At 38.6% G+C, this 20,027-nt stretch overlaps 3 protein-coding genes across 7 annotated transcripts; 2 read left to right on the top strand and 1 right to left on the bottom strand.

Annotated features, from left to right (window-relative positions):
• Window positions 1-908: 908 nt before the first annotated feature.
• On the bottom strand, window positions 909-5,320 carry LOC137181630 (vasopressin V2 receptor-like). 2 transcript variants are annotated; one of them, XM_067587469.1, is made up of 3 exons: window positions 5,188-5,320; window positions 4,120-5,015; window positions 909-3,932 (listed from the first exon to the last, which is right to left on the bottom strand). In XM_067587469.1, the coding sequence occupies exons 2-3, from the start codon at window positions 4,961-4,963 to the stop codon at window positions 3,724-3,726; spliced, it is 1,053 nt and encodes a 350-aa protein (XP_067443570.1). In that variant the 5' UTR covers window positions 4,964-5,015; window positions 5,188-5,320; the 3' UTR covers window positions 909-3,723. The 2 variants fall into 2 exon arrangements, with proteins under 2 accessions (XP_067443570.1, XP_067443571.1); XM_067587470.1 differs by lacking the exon at window positions 5,188-5,320 and having other exon boundaries at window positions 4,120-5,054.
• Window positions 5,321-6,291: 971 nt separating this feature from the next.
• vhl (von Hippel-Lindau tumor suppressor) lies at window positions 6,292-9,453 on the top strand. Its single transcript, XM_067587471.1, has 3 exons — window positions 6,292-6,780; window positions 7,870-7,992; window positions 8,253-9,453. The coding sequence occupies exons 1-3, from the start codon at window positions 6,594-6,596 to the stop codon at window positions 8,444-8,446; spliced, it is 504 nt and encodes a 167-aa protein (XP_067443572.1). The 5' UTR covers window positions 6,292-6,593; the 3' UTR covers window positions 8,447-9,453.
• Window positions 9,454-13,035: 3,582 nt separating this feature from the next.
• Window positions 13,036-19,989, top strand: tatdn2 (TatD DNase domain containing 2). 4 transcript variants are annotated; one of them, XM_067587465.1, is made up of 8 exons: window positions 13,036-13,149; window positions 14,693-15,005; window positions 16,101-16,514; window positions 16,809-17,804; window positions 17,963-18,090; window positions 18,261-18,444; window positions 19,396-19,538; window positions 19,630-19,989. In XM_067587465.1, exons 2-7 carry the CDS (start codon window positions 14,703-14,705, stop codon window positions 19,534-19,536), a joined length of 2,166 nt encoding a protein of 721 aa, XP_067443566.1. In that variant the 5' UTR covers window positions 13,036-13,149; window positions 14,693-14,702; the 3' UTR covers window positions 19,537-19,538; window positions 19,630-19,989. The 4 variants fall into 4 exon arrangements, with proteins under 4 accessions (XP_067443566.1, XP_067443568.1, XP_067443565.1 ...); XM_067587464.1 differs by lacking the exon at window positions 13,036-13,149 and adding an exon at window positions 13,283-13,569; XM_067587466.1 differs by lacking the exon at window positions 13,036-13,149 and adding an exon at window positions 13,770-13,830.
• The last annotated feature ends 38 nt before the right edge of the window (window positions 19,990-20,027 follow it).

Here is a 20,027-nt window from a genome sequence, read left to right as displayed (position 1 = left end):
TGACAACGGAGCAAACTTGTTTGTGTTGCTGTTGAAAGCTCCAGAACGAGCGAGTAAGTGAACCTTGAGTGACTGTATATGTTGCTGTGGACTAGAACAGCCTCATGTATGTGTGATGCAAAATGTTTGTTAGTATATTCATTCATATGGGGGCGTGTGTGTGTGTTTAAGTGATGCAAGCGCACATTAGGGTTCATTATTTTCAATTACAGTCAGTGAGCATGTTGTACAGAATGTCTGAAGCTGGTTTGATGTAATTATTTGGGCTTATGTAATGTTCCAGTCACAGCTGAAGATGTCTAAAAATAGTGTAGTGCAACAATTCACACAAATATTTAAGTGTTGCACCTGTTTTTATCATACTTTTGTCCAGCAGCCGATCATGTGTATAATATGTGTTTATCTGAGGCGGCCACAGAAAAAGGTAAAATTAGTTAAAATTGCGGAAAAAGATGTTTTTAGATTAGCAACTGACCTGGTTGTTGTCTGCTTCACAATTAGTCATCATACATATTTCTGATCATGCAAAACACAACTCAGCAATATGGTTTTTATAAGTGGGGTCTCAAGTAATTGGAGTAAGTGATGTTGAATAATGATAATTATAAGCACTGATTAAATTAAACTTGGCTATATTAAGATAAGATGAAACATTATTAATCTCTGCAGGTAAATGAGGTAATTGTGGCATCAAACATAAGGGGAACATCACTTTCATTTAGGTGTGAAATGGCTGTTAGTCCATTTCGTTTGATGAAGGAAAAAGTAGAATCTGTTAAATCTGACATGTATGTTAAGTATTGTTTTGGAGTGTAATATATAATAATTATGTACTTCTAAATAGCACCACAAAGACTTAAAGGTGATGCAGCTGCAGGGGTCCGATGAGGATATTGCAGGGAACAGGTTTATGTTTATGGCCTGGTCAGTGTCTCCCTGTTTGGTCAAGACAAGAGTGAACCGTGTCGGTGAACAACAATAACGTTTAATGAAATGGTTCAGCACGCACAACTCAACAGTAATACACTTGTCTTCACTTTTCATTACACTTTTACACTCAGTGAAGAAAAAATAACTGAAAAGGTGTTCAGATATTCATCACTGCGCTCCTCAATTCTAAGGCTCCTTAGTAAAATTGTCTTTAAAAAAACAAAACAAAACAAAAAAATACTTCAACTCCCCCAAATCATTTGAAAACTTTCAGTGTGGAACAAACACAAAAGCTCCAGTTATTAAAGTGAACAGAGCAGAGAGTGAATGAGGCTGAATGGAGACATTACTGGAGATGTATGAGAGGTTCGCCATCTAACACTGACTGATGTGAACTTCACATCAAGGCGTCCAAATGACCCAAAGATGCAGAGCGATATGTGGCAGGAAATATACAGTATATACATTATATCATGTATTATAAATATATATACATTATATCATTTATTATAAATATATATACAGTATATACATTATATCATGTATTATAAATATATATACATTATATCATGTATTATGAATATTTATACAGTGCCAGTATAGGACAGGACACAAACTTTTGATTGGTTCTGTTCTGGTTTGACAATATACTGTACATATGCATTATATAGATGTATATACTGCATGTGTACAGTTACAAAATCTCAGACTTCCTGTCGTCCTCTGTGCAGTCCTGCCTTGTTCATATCCAACATGCTTTTGTCAAACCACCCACATCATCAGAAATGGAATAGTTCACAATGGATATCAAAGGTTATTTACAACAAGTATATTTCTTCTTGAAGGTTGGAACAAATACATTTTATTTAAAAGAGGACAGTGGTCCCACTGATGTGCAATGTTAAGAATGATTAATAATAATCATAAAGATGTTGCAAAGCTCCAAAGCAGCACTTAAAACTGGTGACTCATAGCGACAACAAGAACAATAGCACCGCACACAGTAAGACTTTTACATAACTGCTGGATTCTGTGTAATCAATAAAAGTTCAGATATTCTCATGAATCTCATTGTATTGAGTCATATTAACATTCTCAGATCAAACTAAGACTGTTGTGGCTGCCACAGTGACTAACAAAAACCTTTCCACAGCTGTGATACTGACTGCTCTGTTGGCTGCCGGTATTGCACTTATTCCTGCTGTCACACAGGCAGCAGAGCACTAATGACCTGCCTCCAGTCTGGGGCATAACGGAGCACTCGTTTCCTAAATGTCCAAAATAATGACTGCAAGAAAATGATGGCCATTGGACAAGGTATTGATTGGAAAAATGTAACCAGTTAAAAGCATTTTTATCCAGACTTTGCACTGTGTGTGTGTCTGTCTCTGTAAGTGGGTGTAGTTGAAAGTAAATGGGTCACATTCCACGCATGTGTACTTTCTGCATGTATAACTCAACATTTTTCAGGCTGTGACAGGTCTGCGTGCCGTTCCTTCAGTGTGAAATCCTTCATCCTGAGTCACTCAGCAGATCATGCACATACCATGTGTGACATACTGTATACCAAGTTTAAACCTGGCTGATTTTCATTACAGTAAACTGTGAATTACATGGAAAAATGCTTTCACAATATAGAAAATGTGCTCCTCCTCCGTCTTCATGTCAAAGTGAGAAATAATCTACACATTAATCTCAGGTGACTCATTTAAAAGTACCTTTAAATATTACTTTCACATAAAACATTTTTAAAGACTTTGTTGTACATAAACTACATTTGATAACATCCTTCTGGAAACTGACAAAATGCTTCTAAGACTTGAACTGACTCAGTGACACTGAATTAGTGACCAACTCTGTGGCTCAGAGTATTTTTTGTCTAAGTATGTGTTACTGAGCTTCATTTGAAGCCAAGGTTGATATATTTATACCCTTACTAACACATGTAAAAAGACAAAGCAGTTGTGAGAACATGACTTTATTCCACAACACTTTCTTTTGTCACAGAAGAAGAATATTTAACATATTTTGCAGTAACTCAGTGACCACAGTGAACATTTACAGAAGTGACAAACGTATTTCACTATCTTTAAGTAGCTTACAGCACTGTTACAACAGTTTTTTGGGAGGCGGGCACATACTGCACTGCATACTTTGAACAAAGTGTTTCTTTTCTCTGTTATTCAAGAAAACACATTTGTGCTTGCTGACAGCTTAAACTGCAGAAAATAGAGCTACTGTGTAGATGCAATATATCCTGTAGCCTCAGGTTTCTGAACTTAACTCTAAAGACTTAAGTATAATTTTATATGCTACAGTATATGTGTATTGGCCAGTTTGGCCAATACAAATACAAGTAACATACAAGTCCAAACCCACCTTCTTTTAAATGTGAGGCATATCATATCAAACCTGTCCCAGTCAAAACAATGTGGTGATATGATTCACACCAGCAGTTTACTGTATCTTTTTCTTTACTGGTGCTTTACCAAAGAGCATTGGCACTGCAGGCCATCAAAACTGCACCCTGTTCATCAACATCCAGCATCTGGAGCGCAGTTCTCACTCATGGGTACCCATTTCTGGTTTGCTTTTGGTACTAGGACATGCCATATTTTCAAATGTCAGGGACCCATATAGATAGCCTATAAGTCTTAATATCTTCACATCTGCTGCTCAGAGGAATAGTCGTCCACATGCAGACAGAGCTCAGAGGCAGTTCAGCAAGGCGCGAAAACTTCGCGCCGCCTTTTCCTGCAGGCTTTTACATCTCAAGGTTCAACGGGGTCCCCTTCATTTGGACTCGGAGACATTTTTGAAGCTCATATACAATGTGCTGACCAGCGTCGCCTCTTCGTGCATTGAATCCTTACCGTTGGACTGCCGCCGGCACAGGAGCGTCACCAGCCTCTTGGGAAACTGGCCGCTGAACAGGAGGTAGATACAGGGATTGGCGCAGCTATTCAGACTGGCCAGCAACATCAGGATGGTGAAAGTCGCAGCTGGAATGACAGCAGAAGCGCACCGCGTCAGAAGTTTGCAAACAAGTGTCATTTGCCACTTATTAATAGATTATGGTGTTTGTGCGTAAAGACACCTCTGATGTTACATAAAATAAAATAAACTACACCAAGGCTTGATTTTCATTAACAAAAACTGAGCACCAGCCACAAATATTTGGTGACTTACTTTCTTTTGGCGCATCTGTGTCCCAGGCGGACCAAAGCTGGACAGTGAAGAAGGGGGACCAGCAGATGATGTAAGCCAGCACTATAACCACCGTCATCTTCAGCGTCTTGACCCGGGCCTTGGACATGCCGGCCACGCCGCTGGCTCTGGACGGCAGCGGGAGAGCCACGCTGCACTGCTGCTGAGTTTTTTGGTACAGGTTGATCTGGATGGCTCTGCAGATGCGCACTTGGCAAATAACAACTGTAATAACAGGTAAAATGAAAATGACCAGCGTGGTCCAGGTGATGTAAGTCTTCAGTCCCCATGGCTGGATAAACTTGGCCCAGCAGTCAAACACACCGGGTGCCACCTCGACCTGTGAGAAAATGAAAATCTGTGGCAGGCTGCCCAGCAGAGAAACCCCCCACGCGACGCACACAGGTATGTTCAGTCGCGTGCGCGTCCGCTGGAACTTCACCATCGGGTTGCACACAGCTTGGTATCTGTCCACTGTCATCACCACGATCATATAAGTTGAAGAAAACATGCCGAGAACTTGCAGGTACTTCACCAGGCGGCACATCAGGTCCGGCCCGACGAATCTGTCCGTGATGTCCCACATGAGCTGCGGACACACCTGGAAGAAAGTGACCACCAGGTCCGCCAGACACAGGTGAAAGACGAAGACGCGCATCCTGGTCACCTGTTTGCGCTGTCTCCACAGGACGACCAGCAGGGTGGTGTTAAGGATGGCGGCGCTGACGAAGATGACACTGAGCAAGGCGATCTCCACCCTGGCCAGACTCTCGTCTCTCGCCACGTCCTCCGTATCCGTAAAGTCACTGTCATTGAGAGGACGCATTGTGTCTGGGTGCCGGTGATACTTGTCAGACTTGCAAACTTAACCCGGCAGGCTGTTGAGGAATAAAAGAATACTTAAAGTTTGCATTTTCCAAAAGTAAAATATATTCTGAAAACTTCTTGTACCTAATTTGCTGTATTATTTCGACCCTACAACATATCAAAAGGCAAAACTACACTTGAAAACTGTCACCAAGACACTTTATAACACACATCTCGACCTACCGTCAGGAAACAGGTATGTGTCAAATGCGATGAATGTGAATTTCAGTTTATGAGGTTGGTCGATTCAGGTTGGGGGAATAATTTCTGGAGCAGCAGGTGGTCTTTTGCTCGGGAAGGTCTCTGCAGCTGTGTCCCGGTGTTTTATGTGAAGATGACACCTGGGTGGAGCTTACATTCATCCAGTACTGTGACTACCAGACATGTAAGTCTCATTATACTTTAAAGGCGGAAAAAGCCTTTACCAGTGCTCATTGACTTTATGCTCACAATGGAATAATCTACTTAGCAGGTCATTGATATTGACTTTTAAATTACATTTTAATGTTATGATTGAAACGTCCAGAACATCTAATAAATGGACCAGAGGAAGTTCAACCAGGGTCGCTTGATATAATATAATAAGGATATTTTGTGCTTTAAATACTGTATGTTGATAACCTATGTGGTGGTACAAGGATACAGATCCTTTACTTAAGTAAAATAGCAATACCAGAGTGTAAAAATACTCGATTAAGTTAAAGTACTGCATTCAAAATAGAGAAATATTATCAGAGAAATGTACTTACGGTAGCCTATCAAAAATAAAAATACTCATTATATAGGATAATGGCCCCAGAGTTTTATTATTATATACATTTTATTACTGGATTTTTGAAAAAGGCTACTAATACATAAACGTGTAAGCTGCATTTTAATGTTTTAGTAGGCACTTTATATTTCACTACACAGCTTAATTTTAACAATTCATCATATATTATAAATGAATTATGTTTTGTAGATATGTAAAATATTCGTTTGCAAGGTAGTAGCCCTGGTGCATTTGTCAGATTAATGTAGTAGAGTGAAAAAAAAAGTGTAGCATTTGCTTCTGAAATGTAGTGGATTAAAAGTAAAAAGCTGAAAAAAGAAAATACTCAAGTTAAGAAGAACTACCTTACAAGTGTATAGTAGGAAAGGCTGGGGGCGGTTGCAACATTTTTGCATTTTGCTCAGTTACACTGAAATTAAATAAAAAAAAATTCTTATTTTTTAAAAGCATATTTTATCAGAGTATATGAAACCGAGATGTCGTCATGCTCCTCTCGACCAATCACAGCACAGGATAGTTTGACGTCTCAGGAGTTTCACCCGGAAGTGTGGATGTAAACAAAACAGTTGAGAAGAGGCGACAGGAGGTTTTCCTTGCTGCGATGTTATTTAAGTAGTTGCCCGTCGACAGTTTTATGAAGGATGTAATGTAACCGGACTGATTGAATAACAGAAATCATTCTGTCAGTCATTTCCGCGTGTCGACGACAGCCAACATTTATGGATATTTTGATAGCTGGCAACTAGCTAGCTAGTTAGCTTAACGGCTCGTCCCAGTTTGCTAACAATTAAACGTTAATAAGTGTCCAGCAGCAGAGATGCCTCAAGAGGGAGAGGAGTCTGCCCCACTGGTCCGCTCCCTGAACACTCGGATACCCGTTAATCCTGTGTTTTGTAACCGCTGTACCCGTGTGGTGCGACCGCTGTGGATAGACTTCCGCGGGGTTCCTCGGGCATACTCCGATTTACAGCCAGGAACCGGACGGAGAATGAATACCTACGTCGGTAAAACAGCTTTTACATTATTACCAGTTATTTCTGCACGAAGGGGTTTAATGTTTTTTGCTGTTTTGTGTCAGATTTGTGAGCTAAGTTCCACATACAGAGGAATTATCCAGTGTCGACACGTTGTTGGTCCTCCATCAGAAATCATATGTTATTTTCATAACAGTTTACATCTCTTTTAATGTGTGGACATGTTGAACAAGTCCCCCTTAAATTAAACAGCAGAGAGAGACTGTAGTAAATAATACATTTTCTCCATAGGTGGTGATTAACGTGAGAACTCATGGGATGTGACAGCAGCCACTGTAATTAAGAGATAATCAGCTCTCAACTGTAAACCTTGGATTCAAAGAAAACACAGTTTCTTACATAGTATAGTGTCTTAGACAAAAATACTCTGAGTTGGTCACAACGCTGAAGTTCCAATATGGGTTTAAGGAAAAAGTTAAGGGAAACATAAATAGAGTATTGATATTTAGCGGCTGATTCTCCGTTTTTTCACCACTTACACTCACGGAAGAGTGTTAGACATCGTAGCAAAAAGCCTTAACGCTGTTTAAACCAACTTTCAGACTTGTGAAACCTTTATTTTTCATAAGAAAACAGAAAAAAAGGGGTGATTTCACTGATATTTTCCCATCAAGGCCACATTGGACCAGGTCCTCATCAAAAACCACTATATTTATGTATTAGACTAGTCAAATCATGAAATCACCCTTTCTTCAGTTTTCATAAGCAAAATAAAGGTTTCATAAATCTGAAAGTGGGTTTAAACAGTGTTAAGATTCTTGCTACATTGTCTAACACTTTTTCACAAGTATAAGTGGTGCAAAAATGAAGAATCAGCCACTAAATATCATTATTTATGTTTCCCTTAACTTTTCCCCCAACCCTGAATCAGAAGCTAACTCCAGCATTGTGAGTCGGTCACTAGTTTAGTGTTAATGAACCAATGACCAAAATCTTAAGTTCAAGTCTTGATGTTTTGATTTGCAGCTTACAGTTCCTCTGCTGCCAGTAGGATGTTATCATATGTGAGCAGTGTAATACGAACTCTTTTTAAAAATGTTTTATGTACGTGCTTCCCAGGTCACCCATGGATATTCAGAGATGCAGAGACTGATGAGCCACTGATGGTGAACTGCAAAGAGCTGTTTCTTCCCAAGCCAGCAGTGGGTGGAGATACTACATTTGTCAATATCACTTTACCGGGTAAGCTTTGCCAGATGACTTATGAAAATATGACCCATTATGATCTTATGTATCATTATGATGCAGTGTGTAATACAGCTATTTCACTGTAGACTGTGTCTGAGAGGACTTTGGCTGGCAGTTCACTCAAAATGAAATCATGTTTGGTGTATTATGAAAGGCTGTCAAACTGCTGTTGATTATGGCGCTGTCAACAATTTCTAGTCTGGTGGTTTAAAGGGGGGTAAATAACATTTATTAAACAAACATGTTTTATACAGTTTACAGCCTTAAGGATCGTGCGCTTCAGGTTATTCGGCGTCTGGTTCGACCAGAAGACTACAGGAGTTTGGAAATAGCACGGTGTCTCATTGAGGAGCTGGAAGATCCACCCAGTGTGTTGAAAGATCTCCACCGCATGAATCAGCGAGTAGAACAGCATCTGCTAGAGAGGATCCAAGGCCAGGAGGAATGAGGATATTGATCACTCTTGGACAGCAATGCTGTATTGCACAAGATTAGAAAGAAAATAAGTCAGACATGTTTGAGGGTAAGTCTTGGATGAGTCAGCAGCTGCTGTAAAAACTTTCTCACAGAACTTTAATTTGCTGCAAAAGACACTCAGTTTGATCTGCTGCCTGTTTGTCATTTTCACCCACTGGCTTTGGCAAACATCTTCCTTTTGCAGCTGAAAAAAAACTGTATGTAGCATAAATTAGAGTATGTAGCAGTAAGAGGAATTTTGATATAATGTGACAATGATGTCTTATATAAAATAGTATTTTTTGTTTGTCCATGATTGTAAAATGTTATTTAAGGATTACAAGGTAAACCTCTGAAAACATTCTATTTTGGACATGACTTAAAAGAATTTGTTTTATTTTTATCATAGATACACTGTTATAGCTTCAGTCCTAAATATCACAACTTATTAATTAAACTAAAGTACATTCGATAGGAGATACTGTATATGCTGTTTATATTCTTTTTGGGAGGGCCCCAGGTATTATATAACTATCTCAGTTATCTGCACATGACCCTCTCAAAGCATCTTATTGTTATACTTGCTTATTAGTTTAACCAAGACTGAACTGTTTAGTATCATCTGCAAGCTGTAGCCATGGCACCAACAATCTGAGAAAAGAGTGAATGATTGTAGGTGCATTTCTGGTAAATGCAGACTACATGTCAGAATACAATATGCCACTACAAATGGGTGATGTCCTATAGTGGCTAAAGTTTGTCTTACAGTTGATTTTCAATGGACTATGAAACACGACTATGACTCAGGAGCTCATGCTGATACAGTTGGTGTCGTTTTACACAACATTTGTTTTTGCCTAATTTTTTTTTCTCTTCTTCTCTTTGATTCTTTTGTCACCTTGTTTAAAATTCATACTTTGCTACTGTGTCTCAAAGATGTTCATTGTTTATTTGTGTACTAAATAAATGAAAGATATATTTCTTATTGGTTGAAAGATACTGTGAGTATTGATATTTTGGTTATTTGTTAAGCCTTTAAGTACAGTGCTTGAATGTGAACTATGAAACAATGAACATGAGGCCACAAAACAAAAAAATGATGAAATTGTGACCTAATTCCTCGGAGTATACAGGAGTAATTACACATTGAGAACTTACTACTTCTGTTTGTTTTGTAAGAAACATACTGATCTTGTTAGAACAGTATACACCCATCACCCAATTAGGGCTGCAAGTAACTATATTTCATTATTGATTGATCTATCAACTATTTTCTTAATTTATTTTAATTAATTGATTAGTTGTGTGGTCTATAAAATGTCCAAAAATGGTGAAAAATGTTGATCAATGTTTCCCAAAGCCCAAGGTGATGTCCTCAAATGTCCATAACCCAAAGATATTCAATTTACTATCATAGAAGACTACATAAACAAGAAAAACACATCTGAGAAGCTGAAATGAGAGAATTTGGACATTTTATCTTAAAAAATAGCACAGAATAATGAATCAATTATCAAAATAGTTGGCGATTAAGTTTCTGTCCATCAACTAATCTTTGCAGCTCTACACCCAACATTATTAGTTCACACAAAATACTATTAATTAAAAAATATGGCTAATTTTGATGTGTTTGAAAGTATTTAATATTCAGCTTGTTTATGGTCTAGGAAGTAATAATCAGTGTTGTCAAATGCATGAAACTGAATCTCATAAATTCCAATACTATAATACTCAATAGATGATTTTTCTCCTTATAAGTGTCTGTTTTGTTAAACTCGTGGTTAGAAATGATTTCTTATCATTTTGCCTTATATAGTACAGTGTTGAAAACAAAGTAAATTGATTAATTCATTCATTTTAACAACATTAACATTTTTAAAGCACTATCATTATTCGTAATTATGCAATTGTGGAGAAAATGGCTACAAAATGTCATCTGTAATATATGAAGCTTTATACAAACTGAATAACTTTCCATAAATAACACTTGTACAAGACAGATTGTACAATATCACAGACATACTATACAAGGATGTCCACGTCAAAATCTGAAGTTATAACAAGCTCCAGTTTACCGCAGCAGGGGTACTGTTGCCAAAGGTTGCTAAGCGACAAAGTAACACAACCCATTTTTTGTGTGTGTGAGAAGAGGTGAGCAGGGTTCAGTAATATCAGGAACATGCAGAGAGGAGAAAGGAAAAAAACCTGGGACTCCAGTCGTTTTAGGCGAGAGCAGTAAGTCGTCAGTCACTGTCAAAAGCTTTCTTTTTGTACTACAGTAGTTATTTTGGTGCTAAGATCCAGTGTTGTGCATGATGTTGCTTTGCTGAACACAGAGCAAATAGATGATGACTAACATTCATGATGCCTCCATATCCTTCACCAGCATGACATTTTGGCCAAGGAATCACCCAGTCATGTTTCCACATCTCCAGACAGATCACTGGAGCAAAATGAAAACAATGGTAAGATGAAATGAAGCAAAACCCTCTTTTACTCAGAGCCAGAGGCACATTTGACTACTTTGTTTTCTTGTAATACTACACACAGTTTTTCCCACCTAGGTACCAGTTTATCTCACATCAGTTCCAGCTGCCTTGTTAAAAGACACAGGTTTGTGAAATTGACACTATTTAATAAATAACATAAAACTGGGAGATGAGAGCACTTTGTACACTAGCGCTGCATTGTATGTTTAAAAGGATCATGTGTGCCTGTGGCCTCGTTTTGCCCTTTTTTAATTTGTCTTTATTACATGTCCTAGTATATGAAAGTGCTCTAAACCGCACCACATGCAGTGCGTTACCTCTCTTGACTCAGGATGAAACTGCAGTTAATGATCCTGTTCCCTCCATGACGCAAATACACAGTAGGTCCCACAGTAACAGGAGTTGTTTAATATTTTTGTTTTTATTATTGGCTTCCCTGCTGCATCACTATTATATCTCTTTTTTAAGGCCTGCATTATAACACACCAAAAACAAGTTCTTCACCTCAAAATATGCCCCAGTACAGGAATGTGTTCAATGACCGTGCCAAGAGGGGCTTCTGCTACTGGCTGGTTGAGAAGAAAGCCTCAACGTGTAAGTACTGATCCACGCTTTGACTGCAGTAAAATGTCACCTATACAATAAGTATCAGCTTGGCGCCACATTTACATGCACATGTGGATGGGAGGAGTGAGATCCATACCGTAAATCTTTTTTCATGGCTCTGCCTTCCCACTTTACGCTCAGCCTTTAAGATTTAGCAGTTTATATTCAAAGACTCTTTTACAGAAATCCCTCCTGGTACTGTCCTCCTGTCTGACTTTGGGCTTTTCTCTTCTCCAGTACAGTCCTTATGACTGTAATGGATACTGACAGAAAGTCAGTAACACAGTGATGTGTGTGCAGTCTGCACACAAAGTGCATCAACTGATTTAGTGTCATCAATGTTTTGACTTTTCTTACAAAACAGAACTAAACATAGAGTGCTACACCTATATACCTGAAGCAAAGCATCTTCTGCATCTCATAAAAGGAATGTAAACACTTCTGAATGTATGTCCCAAGCCTTGTTTATAAGGAGAACTGTGCTGTTTTGTATTTTACAATAACTCTTTAAACCCTTTAAATTATGAAACTGAGACTGATGCATCTTTATTTCTTCCCAATAGGTAAAGGATACAGCTTTGGTGCCTATAAGACCTCTCTGGGATTACCAAAAGTCTGACAGAAAGGGTTGCTATCACTTTACCTGAGTGTGTCCACACTTGAAAAGCTGTCAAGACACAATTTCCACTACTTGAAAAGTGATTTGCCTTTCAGTGGCAATTTGAAGTATTAAATTTGGGAATAAAACGTAGTGACCAGATTAATGTATTTAGCATAATGTGAATAATATCTTGTGGTATAATTACTGTAAGCTGAATAAAAAACAAACTGTGGACTATTTACACTTTCTGATGCTGTATTGTCAATAAAAGTTGTCACTTCATTATTACATTCACAACAGGTGCAGTTTTTGGCATCAAGTTAACATCAGTTAAACTTCTGAAATGAAATATATTTGCATATTCATTGATTCTGAAATTTGCAATGAGGGAAAAGGAGTGGATGCCATTTTAAAGATTTTTAAGTGGAAAAACCGTATTAGACACACATTATTGTTCCAAGCAGAGTAATTCAGTATGTCTTAATACATGTTTGGAGAGGATCTTTAACTTAATTTGTAGATATCTAGTGAGGAAATGAACATGTATTGAGGAAACCCCTTTTGCCTAGTATCACTTTTCAGCATTACACACTTAATATGGACCCCATCTCATGTATTTTTTTTCTTTTTTATATCAGGATTGCCTCTAAATTTGTACACAGCATATTTTTTTTCTTTCATTTGCTCTTTAAAAGCTTGTTTTCAAGCTCTTAAAAACACTGAAACTAAATCAATTACAGAAATAAAATGTAGAAATACAGAAATAGCCTAAAATAAAAGTTGATGTATGGAAATGTAGACATAAATTTAAGACATTAATTTAGTTATGTCCTTTTTCATTACCAAAATATATTTGTTTTTTCTGCATTTATTTATTTAGACTTATGTCGTTTTCCGTCCTCCGTACATAGAAAACTCGCAGGTATGTCTGACACCGCACAGCAGGGCTCGTCTCATCCCTCCTTTGCTCCAGTGAGCTGACTACCGAGCAATTTTAAGGTAACACTTAAATTAGAAATGGGATTGTGTTTACTATTTGCTGTACATTAATGCCTATATATATGTGCCTTGAATTCAGTGTAAAATTGAACAACTATATCAGTAAAGTGATCCCGCTTGTCTTCACTGTCTGAATCTTATGTCGAGATCTGGTCGCTCGGTTCCGTCTAAACGGTCATCAGCAGAACTTTACCTCCATCTAGCGTAAAATAGTTTACTCCTTTTTAATTTAAAACAATATTAAACACGAAAAGGAAACGTAGTCGCATTTTGTTTTTGCCCAGAAAGGTTGCTAGCACTAAATAATTTACGTTCCCGAGTGAACAGAGTGAGACTGAGCCGAACCAACGCGGAGAGATAATTAAAGTGACACCCGCTGACTACCCATGTTGTCTCTTCTACTGTGCCGAGCCTGCGAAGGTAACTTAACTCTCCGACATTAGTTCAACAAAGTCAGAACTGTAGGTAATTAACTATTGTGTGTGACAATAAAGTGTAAAGTCATGATAAATAACAGCGTCTGTTCGTAGCTAGAACGACATTTAAGGTGTGGTTTGAATCAACAAGTGAAAAATATGTTGCTAGCGTTAATTGGCTAAAGGTGCTAACAGTTAGCTAACGGCCTCAGTTAAAGCGATCAATCGCCATAATCTCACCAACGGCTGTGTCCTTTCCATCAAGGTCAGGCCACATTTCCACACTTAACCTAATTTATAACTTTACAAAAAACTCAAAACATCACGTACAATGTCTCCAAATCATTAAAGCTAGGTTTTAACATATGCACACCTAAAATTGACTAATATCCAGGTGTAGCTAGCTAAAGTTATGCTAACGTTACATAAAATGTGGTGGAATTTGCTGTGATATGTTGCACCATGTTTTTCCATTTTTCCTGTAATTTACAGAAAGTAAAAACTGGTAATAGACCCAAGGCTAATAATGTGCCGTGTACAAAATAAATAAATAAAATTCTGAACTCACAGAATCCAATCATCAGATAGTGTAAGTTTGACCAGTTAGGCTAATTAAAATACTGGTATTTTACTCTACTCAGCACCAGTACATTACGCAGGGTTTCCTGTGGTAGCTGCTTTGTAGTGGAGGTAACATATTGCTGTATTCGGAAGTACAGTGAAACCAACTACCAACCAACTTGGAGTTTTGGGGGGGCCCTTACAGGTCTGGGCCCCAGGAAGTCACCCACTTTCCCCAGTTTGTAACCCAGGCTTGGGGCCACCTCTGCCAAGTGCCAACGTCACAAAAAATGGATACCTTTTTATGAAATAAAACATTAATCCAAAGGGAAAAGGCACCATTTCAAACAGCCAATGCTTTGTATTTAATGAGTCAGGCTATTGTTTATTGATCACGAGATGGGTGGATATCTTGTGAATGGAGGGGAAATGATTGAACACTGCTTTTTTGACTTGGGTCTTCTAACAGTCATGCTTTCACCTTGTTGCTCATTTGATGTACTAGATGGCTTTTATAGACTTCATGCAGATTTGTTCAATACTCTCATAATTATATGTTGGATTAGGATCTCAGACATGGACAGCAACAGAAAGAAGGTGAAATTCAGCTGGCGACGAACTTCTATTACCTCACCGACACAACTTCAAGAGAGAGATGCTGGGTTCGCTACACCTTCTCGCTGGAATACCCTCTCGCCCAATGAAGATTCAAACACCTTGCCCTTCAGTGACTCTCCAGGACCTGATGGCCTTGGAGCAATGAGTCTGGACACTCCTAAGAGAAAAGCAGAGGTGCTCAGTGATAGCACACCCTCTGTAGGCAAAGTCAAGCTGAGGAAGCTTTCCAGGAAAAATTTTGAAACATTCATAAGTTCCAAGGTAAATATTAACTGTAAATCTTGCTCTTAATATCTGTAATAATACTAATAATGATAGTAAGAATAATAAAACTTTTATATAGCACATTAAAAAGACGGATGCAAGAAATAGGAACATTAAAGACATAACGAGTTTTAAAAATGAATAAAAATACAACTAATACTTTAGATGAGGTTAAAATATAGTAACAATTTCTTGGTTTGATGAGTTGAGTTTTAGGTTGTTAAAAAAATTGTAAATTGAGTGCACTCTCAACTCTACAGGACTGCTCCAGTCTTAAATGCAGCATCACCATAGGCTTTAGTCCTGAATTGAGGAAAAGTTGATGTTAGAAAGTTGGCGGATCTGGTATATAGAATGATGTATTCTGGAGCGAGGCCATGAAATGATCTGAAAAGGACAAGAAGTACCTTAAAATCAAACCTATAGTTTACAGGCTGTCAGTGGAGAGATTTTAGTGTGGGGGTGATATGTAGTTCTGGTGACAATCCTGGCTTCTGTGTTTTGAACCAGTTGTAGATATTTGATCAGGTTATTAGGGAGCTCTGTGAACAGATGATTGCAGATGTTTGTAAACAGAAGCATGAATACGTTTTTCACAGTTGTCCTGCAAGAGAAATGGTGTGACCTTGGTAGGGTTTTTTAAATGGTAAAATGCCACTTAAAAAACACCATTTCTTAATTGCTGTAATGTTGAGATAATGTGCACTGAGATGTTAAATGAGTTTCTCTTTTTTGACCTGTTCCCACGATAACAGAGGTCTCTGTTTTGTTCTTATTTAACTGAAGAAAATTTTGAGCCATCCAATCAGTGATTTCTGAAATGCGATTTATGAGATTTTCGACTGGACTCAAATCATCGGACGAAGCAGAGATATATACTCTAGTTGTGTGTTATCTGTGTAGCAATGGAAAGAAATGCCATGTTTGCAGATAATAGAACCTGATGGCAGCATGTACAAGCATAAAAGAATAGGGCCCAGGATAGTACCTTGGGGCACACCACAAAAAATATTAACTCTTTCTAATGATACACCTCTAGTCTCAAATGTGCAAATTACTGATTTGTTTGTCCTGTTGCACCTCAACTATCAGGACACACCTATGGACGACCCATCCAAGCAGCTGGAATCCACAAAGAGCCTGCAAGTATCACCACCTCCATTTCACTCTTTCATCTTGAAAAAGAAAGAAAGGACGCCTGAGGAGGGATCCAAGGCTATCTACAAGATGGCTTTGATTGCAGCCATTGGCAGCAGGGGAATGAAGCACACAACTACCAGTACCCCCAGCACTGACACCCTCTCTTCACCACCTGCATCTTCACCAGTGAAGACTGAAGTACCCAGTCTGGCAACACCTGACAGAACTGTTGACTGCTCTCCACTCAAACCTAAAAATAAATCAGAGGACAGAGGTACTGACCAGGAAGACGAGTGGTCCCCCACTCAGCTTTTTGTGGACTCAGGCGCCCAGGATGACAGTACAGAGCCAAAAGCAGATGTAAGGGTAAGTCCCAACTTACTGCTAGTAATTTTTTTTCTTTCTTTCATTCTTTTTTTGTTTTTTTTTATATGTAATTTAAAATGTTTTAGTTGCATATCACCTGATACTTTTCTTGTCTGTGATTTATTTTTTGGTCATTTAGATATTTATTTATTTATTTTTTTTAATTAAAGAATCCGGGACATTGACTTCCTTAAAATGTTGTAGCCATATAGTATTAATGAAGCTATAGAAGATGAAAAGCTAAAGAGAGGGAGATGTTTTTGTAATTTGTTCAATATTATTTATGTTTTTCAGAGTGTTGTGCTAGAGGGAAAGGATTCACACAAGAGGTTTGTTTCTCAGGACTCCGTGTTTGTAGACTCAGCCTTCCAAGATGAGCTATCTGTGCCAGATAATGAACCAGAAACTGAAGACTGCGACTCGTCCGTCCCTTCTCTGGAGTATATTCCAGAGTTGTTGTTTTCTCACACAACTAGTCAGAATAACTCCACCGACAGCCAGCAATGCCAAAGCCATTCAGTGAATGCCCAGCCAGCCACAACTTCCTCTCTCTCCTTTTTATCCACCAATGAAACCACTGGGCCTATCCAGGCAGCTCCTGGCGAAATGGAGATGTCTTTCCCACCGTCCAGGAGGACAGTTTTTGTCTCATGCAAGCAGGCTCATCCACCAAATACAGGCCCTTCAAAGGCTTCCAGAGTTGACACCGAGAATTTACGCACCTCCAACACTTCGACCTATTTATCGGATCCTTTTGCTCTGCCACTACACTCAAACAGAGGAGCACTGAACTCCACAAACACACGCAGGCAGTCATATGCTGGATCTTACATGCGTGAGCCCCCCTTCTCTTTTACTCATGGTGGCTTTTCTAAGAGAAGATTGTCCATGGGGGCAGAACCTACTTGGACAAGTTACCCATACAACCAGGTTGGTTTCATAGACACACACTGCCATCTAGACATGCTCTATGGGAAACTGGGCTTCCGTGGGACATTCAGCAGTTTCCGAAGGTTGTACCAGAGCAGCTTTTCCTCTGAGTTTCGAGGCTGTATTGCCGACTTCTGCAACCCGCGGATCATGGTGAAGGAGGCCTTGTGGGAAGGATTGCTGGCTGAAGACATGGTTTGGGGGGCATTTGGTTGCCACCCCCACTTTGCCAAGGAATACTCAAGTGTCCATGAACGCAACATACTGATGGCCATGCGACACCCAAAAGCTGTGGCATTTGGTGAGATAGGGCTGGACTACTCCCACAAAAACTCCACTGACTCCTACAAGCAAAAAGAGGTAAACAAAAAAAAAAAGATCTGACACATGGTCTGAGATGAATATAACTATTAATCTTGAATCAGACAGCCATGTATCTATATTGAGTGGCCAGAGATGTATGGAATGATAACATAGTAAATTAAGAATGAGTGCCAATGTTTTGTTTCTCTGTGCAGGTGTTGGAGCGTCAGCTGCGATTGGCTGTGGCCATGCAGAAGCCTCTGGTGATCCACTGTAGGGATGCAGATGATGACCTGCTGGTAATCATGAAGAAGTGTGTCCCAAGGGAATACAAAATTCACAGGTGTGTGTGTGTGTGTGTGTGGAGAAGGATCATCTTACTAATTATTTATCAACAAGTCACATGATGTACATTCTACAACAATGTGAAAAAAGGTTAAAAAGGTAGTAATTCAGTAAACAGTAATGTCATTAATCTGTGAAGTTTTTCTTCATTACTCATGTGGGTCGCAGGCATTGTTTCACAAACAGTTATCCAGTGATTGAACCTTTCTTGACGGAGTTCCCCAACATGTACGTGGGGTTCACAGCCCTGATCACCTACTCCAGCGCCACTGAGGCCCGAGATGCTGTCCGCAAGGTCCCTCTCAACCGAATTGTGTTGGAGACGGATGCACCATATTTCCTGCCAAGACAGGTACATTTAAATTGAAGCCCAGGAAAAACACAGCACTGCTCTATGTGATTAATGATTGACATGCTTTTTACCATCTCTTGATGTTATTAATAACTGTAAATGAGTACAGATCACTGTTGGAAATGTATCGCCCTCTTTATAGACTGGGAAATGAACTTCAGCTAAATGCACACAATATAGGTTGTTATAAATGTCAATTTTATATTAAAAAAACACTGAAACCATTGTTCTCAATAAGGAGATCCTCATATTTGGTTTAGAGGGGAACAGAAATTCTTCTGTTGTCCATCTCCAGTACCAATAAGTTCATACTTTGTTAACTATGTATAGTATTTTTTTTTTAACTGAAATTAATCACCTTGGACTGCATAGTCCAGACTGGATGACACTTTTAAAATCATGTATTTGTATTTATGATGCTATATTGATCCAAACAAAGCTCTTACAACTTTAGACAAAATGTAGAACAACTCAGAAAGTCTTGTGAAAGTCTGCAAGATGTTGGGTTAGACCAATAATCTATACATTTGATCTCATCCTTTTCATCCTTTTCTTTGCATATTTGTTAATGTTACTGGATAATTATGTTTGGTTTTTTCTTAATTTTAAGGATAAATGTATCTTGGAGTTTTCTCTGCCACTGGACAAGTCTTGGTTTCAGTTTTATTGACACATGATGGTCTAAAGCCTGTCTGAAATCACACACCAGATATTAATTATTAGTACAAAATATCAGCTTCTGACCCTTTACAATAGGTCTGAAACAATTCAGTAGTTACTTTTCAAACCCTTTTTGCTTGATTTGAGGTTATTTGAGCCTGTTACAGGGCTCATTAATAAACAAAACACTAGCATTAGTACACTTTAGTAATATGTGGAAGGAAATGTGACTACAGAACTCGTTATACTGTGCAGTAGAGCATACATATGATAAGTCTCTCACTCTGACAGGTGAATAAAGACGTTTGTCGGTTTTCACATCCTGGAATGGGCATCCATACTCTGCAGGAGCTGAGCCTCCTGAAGAGAGAGGACATGGCCACAGTCCTCGCCACCATCCGAAACAACACCACTCAACTTTACGGCATATGAGCGTGAGAGATGATGAATAAGAAATTAGCAAGAAAGAACAGACAAAATGCCGGCTTGTGACACACTAACATTTTATGTGGCTTTTTGTTTTAGATTTATCGATCCCCCATGTGTACAGATGTAGGAGGATGGAGGAACAGATTTAAGGAGCATGAAGTCTGCAGTCTCATTTTAAACAATCTGAAAGATTCGCAAATTTGTGCTGAGCAAAAGACCAGAAAAAAGGACTAAAATAAAATGTCTCCTGTCTGATAGAGAAACTGTATATTATTGTTTATCTGATTATATTTTATGTGATTCATTGTAGAAATTCTTCCTAAGCTTTATCAGTTTTAAGCTTTTGTTGACACTCTTTGCCTGCTCTAATTTGTTGTGATGTTTGTCTTGTCTGGCTGCTGTACAGTTTGGTTTGATGCAGTGGAGACATTAAAATCCTTTAATCCTGCTCCTTTATTCTGCAGGTGTGACTAGTCATTTTACTCAGTAATGCA

This window comes from Thunnus thynnus, chromosome 4, assembly GCF_963924715.1.
Source record: "Thunnus thynnus chromosome 4, fThuThy2.1, whole genome shotgun sequence".
In the NCBI taxonomy this organism is placed as follows: Eukaryota; Metazoa; Chordata; class Actinopteri; order Scombriformes; family Scombridae; genus Thunnus; species Thunnus thynnus.
The sequence above is the reverse complement of the archived record's forward strand: the minus strand, read 5'-3'. Positions and strand labels throughout refer to the sequence as shown.

Bases quoted from the DNA above. Each gene is read 5' to 3' on its own strand.
- LOC137181630 (XM_067587469.1), bottom strand. From the start codon at position 4,963: ATGCGTCCTCTCAATGACAGTGACTTTACGGATACGGAGGACGTGGCG. The intron at 3,933-4,119 runs GTAAGTCACCAA...CTGTCATTCCAG, and splicing joins CACAGATGCGCCAAAAGAAA to CTGCGACTTTCACCATCCTG.
- vhl (XM_067587471.1), top strand. From the start codon at position 6,594: ATGCCTCAAGAGGGAGAGGAGTCTGCCCCACTGGTCCGCTCCCTGAAC. The intron at 6,781-7,869 runs GTAAAACAGCTT...CGTGCTTCCCAG, and splicing joins GAGAATGAATACCTACGTCG to GTCACCCATGGATATTCAGA. The intron at 7,993-8,252 runs GTAAGCTTTGCC...TGTTTTATACAG, and splicing joins TGTCAATATCACTTTACCGG to TTTACAGCCTTAAGGATCGT.
- tatdn2 (XM_067587465.1), top strand. From the start codon at position 14,703: ATGGACAGCAACAGAAAGAAGGTGAAATTCAGCTGGCGACGAACTTCT. The intron at 16,515-16,808 runs GTAAGTCCCAAC...TATGTTTTTCAG, and splicing joins AGCCAAAAGCAGATGTAAGG to AGTGTTGTGCTAGAGGGAAA. The intron at 17,805-17,962 runs GTAAACAAAAAA...TTCTCTGTGCAG, and splicing joins ACTCCTACAAGCAAAAAGAG to GTGTTGGAGCGTCAGCTGCG.